The sequence below is a fragment of the Trichechus manatus genome, unplaced genomic scaffold (assembly GCF_000243295.1).
Source record: "Trichechus manatus latirostris isolate Lorelei unplaced genomic scaffold, TriManLat1.0 scaffold00102, whole genome shotgun sequence".
Lineage (NCBI taxonomy): Eukaryota > Metazoa > Chordata > Mammalia > Sirenia > Trichechidae > Trichechus > Trichechus manatus.
This window is the reverse complement of record NW_004444038.1, coordinates 10,571,334-10,581,983: the sequence shown is the minus strand read 5'-3', so window position 1 is coordinate 10,581,983 and position 10,650 is coordinate 10,571,334. Positions and strand designations below refer to the sequence as shown.

Here is a 10,650-nt window from a genome sequence, read left to right as displayed (position 1 = left end):
GGCAGCGCCGCCAACGTTTGCCTTTCCAGGTGCCGCGGGAGCAGGTGCAGCGGCGCCTCCCCGCCCCCGCCCGCCTGCGAGCGCGGAGGCGGCCAGGGGGCCGCGTGGAGCGCGCCGAGGCAGTGCCGGACGCCCCCACCGCGAGCGCCCCCAACTTGGGCGCACCCTAGTCGCCTCGCACCGCCTCCTGGCGGCCACGGCGGGCCCGGAAGGAGACGAAGGGCTCCCGGAGTCCCGGGAGATGAACTTTGGATCCGCTCACGCCCCGGCCTCCTCGGATCCGCCCGGCTCCGGGAGGGGGAGCCGCGGCCGCTGAGGGCTCGGGCCGGACTGCACGGGGCGGGGCCGGCCAGCTCGCGGCCCAGAGCGCGTCCTCCACCCTCAGGCTCCCCTCGCCGCCCTCCGGCTGCCCTCGGGCCCCCACCGGCGGAAAGCGCCCCCGCCTCGCAGCTCCCAGGGAGCCCCCGCGGCATGGACTCTGCGCCGGCGGAGCAGGGGCGCCGCGAAGACGCGGCTTCGCAGGCGGCGCGGGAGCGTGTCCCCAGGTAGGTGGCGGGGCGCCCCCTGCGCGGAGCGGGGTCGCGGCGCCGGCGGCAGCGCTCCTTTCCCGGGCGGCTGGTGAATGGTCGCTGAGCCTCCGGCGAGGTGCCTATGTGTGTCCCGAGCCACGTCTCCCGCTGGCGCTGCTGTGCGAGTCGCGACTGTCCCTTGGCCGGGAATCGCAGCCACCGCGCCGTGGTCGGCGAAACCCTTTTCCTTCTGCAGCCCGCGGGGGAGGGACCGGGGCGCACGGCCTGGGCTCCCGGGGTTGGCGGTTCGGCGTCGCCAGGACCGGTGACTGGCAGGGAGCGTTCCCTATCGTGTGGCACTGTCTCGTTTTTCAGTGGCGCTTCTCCGCGGTTAAGAATGGTTACAATTAAATACTGGCCGGCTCTGAAGTCAGCGCGCTGCTGCTTTTTCCCACGCAGGCGCCTTGTCCTTTCCTTTCCACGGCAGCTTGTTCCCGTAAAAACACTGATGCTTGGTTGAAAAAAACTGTGGTGAGTGGGCAAGGAAGGTTGTCGCGTTAATGTCACTGTATGTATTTTGGTAGTGTGCCTTGGAACGAGATTTAGTGAGTTCAACAGGCCACCAAACCAAAAAAATCAAACCCATGGCCGTCCAGTCTGACTTATAGTGACCCTGTAGGACAGAGTAGAACTGCCCCATAGGGTTTCCAAAGAGCGCCTGGTGGATTTGAACTGCCAACTTTTGATTAGCAACGGTAGCTCTTAACAACTGCACCACCAGGGCTCCCAACAGGTCACGTGTGTGTAAACCAGTTGTCGTTGAGTCGATTCCGACTCATAGTGACCCTATAGGACAAACTAGAACTGCCCCATAGGCCGTACAGCCGACCTTTTGATTAGCAGTGAGCACTTTAACCACTGGGCCCCTAGGGCACCATGTGTGTATGTATGAAAACTTTATTCTTCTGCCACAATTTTTGTTTTTTCTTGCAGGGTTGATCCATATGGATTTGAAAGACCTGAAGACTTTGATTATGCATCTTATGAAGAATTTTTTTCCTCCTATCTGGTAATACTCACTAGAAGAGCAATAAAATGGTCTAAACTTTTAAAGGGAAGTAATAGTGTCCAGAAAAGTATGAAAGGTGAGTTTGAAGCTTAATCGATTTACTTATTCAACAAACACATCTGCTAGACTAAAATCCAAGAGAATTTAAGTGCTACAGGAAAAGAGCCTTAATCATTAAATACCTTAATTGGAGAGGATATGGTTGAACTTCAGGCATGTGTATTTTTAGAGCGGTGCCAAAGAACATAAGGTTGCAAGGTATCAGACCAACCAGAGCCCTTTCCCTGAGTGGCCAGAACTGATGAAGCTCTCACCCTCCTACTGAGGATAAGCAAACTATTGTGCATCTCAGGGGAGGAGGGAAGAAAAGGAAAATGTGCATGACCTACTCAGCTTTGGTGATGACTCTTATAGCTTTGAGTTCAGTTAGAACTTGCACTGTTAAGGTAAGGAACATTCTGTTCTTTTCCCCTTTGAGATTGGGCCTTTTTTTCTTTTTTAATTTCATTTTATTGTACTTCAAGTGAAAGTTTACAATTCAAGTTAGTCTCTCATACAAACATTTATACACACAGTGTTATGTGACCCTAATTGCTTTCCCTGTACTGTGACAGCACACTCCTCCTTTCCACCCCTCATTTCCTGCATCCATTCAGCCAGCTCCTGAACCTCCCTGCCTTCTCATCTCACCTCTGGACAGGAGCTGCCCGTTTAGTCTGCTGTATCTACTTGAGCTAAGAACCACACTCTTCATGAGTATCGTTTTATGTCCTGTAGCCCAGTCTGATCTTTGACTGAAGAGTTGGCCTTGGGAATGATTTTTGTGCTGGGTTGACAGAGTCCGGGGGCCATGCTCTCTGGGGTTCCTCCAGTCTCAGTCAGACCATTAAGCCTGGTCTTCTCAGTAGAATTTTAGTTCTGCACCCTACTTTTCTCCTGCTCCAACAGGGACTCTCTGTTGTGTTCAAGGCCTTCTTGCTAGATATGAATGAGAACTGCAGCGTTCTGTCCCAGCAAAGAATCATGTCTGGGGATTGATGAGAAAGCTGTTGTTAGTTGCTGTTGAGTAGATTGTGACTCATGGTGACCGTGTATGTGTGGAGTAGAACTAACGCATAGGGTTTTCAAGCCTGTGACCTTTTGGAAGCAAAGCCTGTCTTCTGAGGTGTGTCTGGGTGGGTTTCAACTGCCAACTTTTGAGTTAGTAGGTGAGCGCTTAAACATTTGCGCTACCTAGGGATTCTTGACTGATTCGTTACGCCTCAAAATTAAATTTGGCAAGGTTCTCCTTTTATCCTTTTGTATGGCAAAACCCTCTCCATTTCCCTCAGAGTAAAAGCCAGAGTCCTTGCTATGCCCTGTAAGATGCTGCATGATTGCTGCCCTCACCCCTCGCCTTGAACTCTAGCCTGATTTCTTGCTCTCTTCCCATCCTTCACTCACTCTAGGCATAGTGGCTTCCTGGCTGTTCCTTGCGCTTACCTTGCCTGCTCCTACCCCGGGATCATTGCACTGTCCGTTCCCTCTACTTGTAGTGCTTTTTCCTCAGAGCCTATAGGGCTCGCCCCTCATTTCCTTCCCATCTTTACTCAAATGCCACCTCACGGAGGCAGTCCATTCCTCCTGCCACACGTACACATACTTCCTGCCACCTTCCATGGTTTTCTCCTCGTTGCTATGTAACATATTATGGATCTTAGTTATTTTGTACGTTGTTTGTGTCCACTACTAGAATCCGTGTCTCCCTGCTAGGATTTTGTTTCATTCACTGCTGAATGCCCAGCATCTGCAGTAGTGCTTGGCTGGGATAATTACTGAAACATTTGTTAAATGAATGAATGAAATGTTTGCCTACAGCGTTTCAGACAGTGTAGCAGATGAAGAGACAGGAAAATCAATAGTTGTCGTGCTCTGTGGTAAGAGCTATGGTAGAAGTGGGCCCAGGGAGGTATGGGAACTCAAATAAATAGGGAAAAGGGGGCTTATTAGAAGGCCTCCTGAAAGAGGGGACACTTCAGCAGACTTTTGAAGGAGAGAGGACATTAACAAAGGTGAAGAGGTGTGGGCAGGGGCATTGGTGGTTCAGTGGTAGAATTCTCATCTTCCATTCGGGAGACCCAGGTTTGATTCCTGGCCAGTACACCTCACGCTCAGACACCACCTATCTGTCTGTGGAGGCTTGCATGTTGCTATGATGCTGAACATGCTTTAGCAGGGCTTCTAGATTAAGACGGACTAGGAAGAAAGACTTGGCAATCTTCAGAAAATCAGCCAGTGAAAAACCTATGGATCACAGCAGTCCAGTCCCCAGCCAATCCTGGGGATGGCTCAGGCCCAGGCATCATTTCATTCCATCGTGCATAGGGTCGCCATGAGTCCGGGGCTGACTTGGCAGCAGCTGCAACAACAGCAAAGAGTGGAGGTGGGAGTCTCAGCTGCAGATGAACAGAGGTGTGTGATGGGGAAGATCAGGAGATGAAGCCAGAGGACCTGGTGCCAAAGAGCTTTGTGAGGTGTATCAGTCATGATTACGCCAAGAAAAGCAAATTGTAAACGAATTTTTAAGCAACGGGAGTTACATGATGAATTCTTGCTTTTAAAAAGGCCATTGTGGTTAGTGAATAGAGCCCAGAGTGATGCCTGACACGTAGTAGGACATATTTGTGGGGTTGAGTCTGGGAGGGCCGGATGGAGGCAGGTTGATCACCAGGACTTACTGTCGGTTAGTGTGGGACTTGGGAGAGGAGGAGGTGGCCCAGTCCTTCCTTGAGACTGTTAATAGTGAGCCTTCTAATTGGGGAGTGAACCAGTGTAGAGATACCACTGAGCTTTACTAAAAACTGGTAATAATAGCATTTCATAAAAGCATAGAGCTGGAAATGACCTCAGGTTGGTCTTTTTTTGCTTTACAAATGAGGCAGCTCGGGCCCCTGGAGCTAATATGCTGTGTGCGTGAGTGAATCCTAATACACTGATGTTCTATCCCTGATCTCCTCTGTGTGTTTAATGTGTTTCCAGCTGAACACCTGCCTTTATTTTTCCCTTTTGCTTTATTTTTTTTTCAATTTTGTTATGGTAAAAATATACTTAAAACATGCCATCTCAATAATTTTACATGCACAATTCAGTGACACTAATTACATTCTTCAAGTAGTACGACCATTCTCACTATCCTTTTCCAAATCATTCCACCATCATTAACCTAACCTCAGTGTCCCCTAATGATCTCTGGTTTCTATATATTTGCTTATTTCATATAAGTGGGATCATACAATATTTGTCCTTTTGTGACTGACTTATTTCAGTCAGCGTGATGTTTTCAAGGTTCTTCCATTTTGTAGTATATATCAGGAGTTCATTTCTCTTTATGGCTGAGTAGTATTCCATTGTGTGTATATATAGCACATTTTGTTTATCCATTCATCTGTTGATGAACATTTCAGTTGTTTCCACCTTTAAAAACACTCAACTTGGTTTTTATGGAAATAACAACTTTCTTGTTTTAATGTTTCATTGATTTATGTAATATTTAGTTGTCTTAGTTATCTAGTGCTGCTATAACAGAAATACCACAAGTGTGTGGCTTTAACAAAAGTTATTTTCTCACAGTTTAGGATGCTAGAAGTCTGAATTCAGTTTGCCAGCTCTAGGGGAAGGCTTTGCTTTCTCTCTGGGCTCTGGGGAAAGGTCCTTGTCTCTTATCATCATCTATTTCTTGGTTCCTTGGTGATCTTCATGTGATGGGGCACCCATCTTCCCCCATCTCTGCCTCTTTATGTCTCAGAGGAGATTGACTTAAGACAGAGACTACACTAATGCCATCTTATTACCATAACAAAGAGAATCTATTCCCAAATGAGATTATTAAAACCACAGGTATAGGGGTTAGGATTTAGAACATATATTTTTAGGGGACACAACTCAATCTGTAACATTAATTAAACTGTGTAATTATGGTAATGGGTATAACTGGTATAAACAGGTTAAGAAACAAATATATTTGGCTCCTGGTGAGCCTTCAACTAGAACGATGGGAGCCAGAGTGTTAGGATGAACTAGAGAATAGCCTGTCAGCATGTCATGTTTTTCTAGGAAAGGGGGAACACTGATGAATCAGGTGAGAGGAGTGTGGAGATGGGATGGCTTCCGTGATCTGTATGTCCCTGCTCGCGCGTCAGTGTGGTTTTCTGTGTGGCAGCCAGGGAGCTTATTAGCACTGGCAACGCTCCTAGAGAGTTACGTCAGACAGAAAACTGGAGTGGGTGACTTATTCCAGAAATGTGGATCTGATATTTTCCTGCTAGATATTCTAGGCTGACGGCAGTATAGTCAGGTATGTGACATCCCCAAAGAAAAGATTACATGGTGAAGAATGATGAGCCCTCATTATGGTGATTAATAGCCAAGGAGCTCAGTTTTCAGAACCACATCACTGAATTTCAGCAAGCACGCCCTTGAAATCTCTATTTTTATCCTGTTCTATCGTAGCTTGCTTCTTCCGTCCTTCTGATTTTTTTTCTTTTTTTGGAGGTTTTGCATCTGTGCTTTCTATCTTAATGTCTCCAGCAATACCATTGCCCTCAAATCTTGCATTCAGGATGTCTCAGGATGACAGCTGTAACTTATTTGGCTTGATTTTGCTATTTGTGGATGCAGTGAATTTTTTTTTCTTTTTTCCATAGCAAATATATACCAGCAACCATTAAGATGACAGCTTCCTCTTTATCCCTCAACTTAGAAAAATATAGTATAAAAGACTACTGAACAAATTTACTGTAATCTTGTTGTTAGGTGCTGACAAGTCAGTTCTGACTCATAGCAACCCTGTGCGCAACAGAACGAAACACTGCCTGGTCCTGCGCCATCCTCACAATCATCGCTATGTTTGAGCCCATTATTGCAGCCATTGTGTCAGTCCATCTCATTGAGGGTCTTCCTCTTTTTCGCTGACCTGCTACTTTATCAAGCGTGATGTCCTTCTCAAGGGCCTGGTCCCTCCTGATAAAATGTACCAAGTACATGAGATGAAGTCTCACCATCCTCGCTTCTAATGAGCATTCTGGCTGTACTTCTTCCAAGACAAATTTGTTCATTCTTCTGGCAGTCCATGGTATATTCAGTATTCTTTGTCAACACCATAATTCAAAGGTATCAAGTGTTCTGTGATCTTCTTTATTCATTGTCCAGCTTTCGCATGCATATGATGTGACTGAAAATATTATGGCTTGGGTCAGTCGCACCTTAGTCCTCAAAGTGACATCTTTGCTTTTTAACACTTTAGAGAGGTCTTTTGTAGCAGATTTGCCCAATACAGTATGTCATTTGATTTCTTGACTGCTGCTTCCATGGGCATTGATTGTGGATCCAACTAAAATGAAATCCTTGATGTTGTTTTTTCTCCGTTTATCATGATGTTGCTTACTGGTCCAGTTGTGAGAATTTTTGTTTTCTTTATGTTGAGGTATAATCCACACTGAAGTCTTAGAATATTAACCAACCCAAAACCAAACCCGTTGCCATCAAGTCGATTCTGACTCATAGCGACCCTATAGGACAGAGTAGAACTGCCCCATAGAGTTTCCAGGGAGCACCTGGTAGATTTGAACTGCCAATCTTCTGATTAGCAGCCATAGCTCTTAAACACTACACCACCAGAGTTTCCCTTAGAATATTACCACCATCTAAATTAAAATTAAATTGCAAAAATACATTTTAAAAGATAAATATAAAAAGCTAAAGATTTACTTAAATTTGTTAGGGGAGATAGTTGGAAGCTAATTCTCTGGAATGTAATATCTTTTAAAAAGATTTCCCAATTATTTTATATTTTACACTTCTTCAAATGTTAGTGATTGATCTGTGGTTAGCACTGCCCTTGGGAAACTGTCAGTCTGTTATAATATTTTAACTCTCATATAAAGAAACATTGTAAATTCAGGTAACAAATGTATCAAAAAGAAAGTAGTAGAAACCTTTATGCTATGAAACTTCCGGGTATTGCTATTACTGTTATAACTAACTTAGATTCAATCAGCCCTTGTTATAATTCAGGCACTAGGCTAAGTGCTTTATCTCTGTTGAGTCAGCCCCCAACTAATAGTGACCCCATGCACAATGGAATGAAATGCTGCCTAGTTCTGTGCCATCCGGACAATCAGTTGCAGATCAGATCATTGCTATCCATAGGGTTTTTCACTGTCTGATTTTCAAAAGTAGGTTGCCAGGCCTTTCTTCCTAGTCATTTTAGTCTGGACACTCCACTGAAACTTTTCAGCATCATAAGAAACTGAGGCTTGCAAAGGTTAAGCACCTTGCTCAAGGTCTGGAACTAGGAAGTCATAGCAGTAGAAGGATGTCTGACTCCAAAGCTGGTGTCTTTAACCATTTTTCCCTTTCCTTTTTTTTCCCACACTTGATATTTGTAAATAATTTTTTTAAACTACGGTGAAATTCATACTTTTTGGTGTACATTTCCATGAGTTTTGACAAATGCAGAGTCACGTAACCCTCACCACAGTCAATTTCAGAAGAATTCTGTCACTCCCCCAAATTCCCTACTGCTGCCTCTTTGTAGTCAGTCTCATCTCCCCACCCCAGGCAACCGCTGATGTCTTCTCCATTCATAGTGTTTAGTCGTTTCCAGGAGTCTAGCTTCTTTCACTTAACACAATGCATTTGAGATTTATCCATGATCTTGCCTGTATCATTTGATTTTATTGCTGAGAAATATGTTATTGTATGAGTATACCAAAATGTTTTTATTTATTTATCAGTTGAAGGCATTTAGGTTGCTTAAAGCAACTATAAACATTCATATTGAGTTTTTGTGCTAATTTTAAACTTTCATTTCTCTTGGATAAGTGTTTAGGAGTAAGAATGTTAAGTCATATGGTAACTGTATGTTTAACTCATGAGAAACTGCCAAAGTGTTTTCCAAAGTGGCTGTATCATTTTGCATTCCCACCACAAATTTATGAGCATTCCAGTTACTCCACATCTTTGCTGGTTCTTCATATTGTTGGTGGTTTTCTTTTTTTTTTTAACCATTCTTTGCTGAAAAGACTATCAAGTCTCCATTGAATTTCCTTTGCGCCATTGTCAAAAAGCAATTGTTTGTGTGGGTCTGCTTGAATTATTATATTCCGTTAGTTGATATGTTTATCCTTTCACCAATACCACCCTGTCTTGATTATTGTAGGTTTATAGTAAACCTTAAAATCAGAGAGTTTGAGTCCTCCAACTTCATTTTGGCTCTTTTAGAGTTCCCTTACCTTCCCATGTAAGTTTTAGAATTTGTCATTCTCTACAAACTGTTTTCCTGAAACATTGACTGGAATTACATTGAATCTATAGCTCAATTTAGGAAGAATTGACATCTTTACAATATTGAGTCTTCCAGTCCATGAACATGGTGTATCTCTCTGTATATTTAGGTCTTATTTGATTTCTTTTTCCAGTGTTCAATATATAGATCCTGTAGATATTTTGTAAGATTTATACCTCAGTATTTCTCTCTTTCTTTTTTTTTTTTTTTTTTGGTGCTACTGTAAATGATCCTATTTACATTTTTTTGATTTCTGATTGTTAATTACAAGTATATAGAAATACAATTGATTTTGTATGTCCTTTCCTCTTTGCTACCTTGCCTCTAAGTTAGAACAGTTCTTGCCTGTGGTGGGACTGACTGCCTTATCCTTGCTGTTCAGCAAAGAATGATGAACGACTCATTCAGTGCATTTCTGGCTACCTTTCCCTTCAAAGAGGTCATGAGCTCTGGAGCCAAACCTCAATATAAACCATGCTCCCGGGTGTGCTCTTCTAGGAGTGGAAGGCACAACAGTGAACAGGCAGACACGGCTTTGTCCTCAGAGAACTTAAATTCTGGTGCCATTAATTTAAGGCATTCACATACGATGATCACAAACTTTGGATCACCTTGGAGTTTGAATTAATAAGATTTTACTCTGAATGCTTTTCTTGACTAGCCTGTAAAGTTATTCCTATAATCGTTTTTTTTGTTCAGTACACTGATGCCTCAGATCTTTGTCTTTTTATGACAGTTTGTAGAATTTAACTAATTGCATGTGATTATATTTCTTTTTTCTTAAAGCATGGATTCTTTTTTTTTTTTTATTATTGTACTTCAGGTGAAGGCTTACAGAACAAATGGTTTCTCATGAAACAGTAGTACACATATTGTTTTATGACATTGATTAACAACCCTGCAACATGTCAACCCTCTCCCTTCTTGACCTTTTTTTTTTTGGTGGCAATATACATAGTCAAAGATACACCATTTCAAAAATTTCTACATGCACAGTTCAGTGACATCAACTACACTCTTCCAATTGTGCTGCTATTCTCACTTTAGATGAAGGCTTACAGAACAAAATAGTTTCTCATTTAACAGTACACATGATGCCCTATGACAATGGTTAACAACCTCACAGCACATAAACACTATCCTTACTCAACCTTGGGTTCCCTATCACCAGCTTTCCTGTCCCCTTCTGCCTTCTGGCCCTTGTCCCTGGACTGCTGTGCCTCATTAGTCCCATTTGGTTTTATGAGGCTGTCCACTCCCTGGCTGAACGGTGAACCTGGGAAATGAGTTCACCACTGAGCTAAAAGGGTGTCTGGGGGCCATACTCTTGGGGTTTCTCCAGTCTCCTTTAGGCCACTAAATCTGGTCTTTTTTTTGTGAGTTAGAATTTTGTTCTACATCCTTCTCCAGCTCTGTCCAGAACCCTCTGCTGTGATCCCGGTCAGAGCAGTCAGTGGTAGTAGCCGGGCACCATCTAGCTGTACTGGACTCAGTCTGGTGGAGGCCTTGGTAGCTGTGGTCCATTAGTCCTTCAGAGTAATCTTTTCCTTGTATCCTGTTCTCTTCATTCTCCCTTGCTCCTGAAGGGATGAGACCAGTGGAGTATCTTAGATGGCTGCTCACAGGCTTTTAAGACCAAAGACGCTACTCACCAAGGTAGAATGTAGAACATTGTCTTTATAAACTCTGTTATGCCAACTGAACTAGATGTTCCCTGAGACCAGCGTGGATTCTTTTAAAATAATGAT

General features: G+C 43.9%; 1 protein-coding gene across 3 annotated transcripts in view; it reads left to right on the top strand.

Annotated features, from left to right (window-relative positions):
* The first annotated feature begins 300 nt into the window (after window positions 1-300).
* GRTP1 (growth hormone regulated TBC protein 1) overlaps window positions 301-10,650 on the top strand; it is a 70,351-nt gene continuing 60,001 nt past the window's right edge. The window contains exons 1-2 of one of the 3 annotated variants that reach the window (XM_023737437.1): window positions 301-545; window positions 1,503-1,654. In XM_023737437.1, coding sequence (XP_023593205.1) covers window positions 472-545; window positions 1,503-1,654 — 226 coding nt within the window. In that variant the 5' untranslated portion in view covers window positions 301-471. Of the gene's footprint in view, window positions 546-785; window positions 1,041-1,502; window positions 2,025-10,650 lie in introns of those variants that run through there. The other 2 variants (XM_004382963.2, XM_023737438.1) reach the window with 2 other exon arrangements.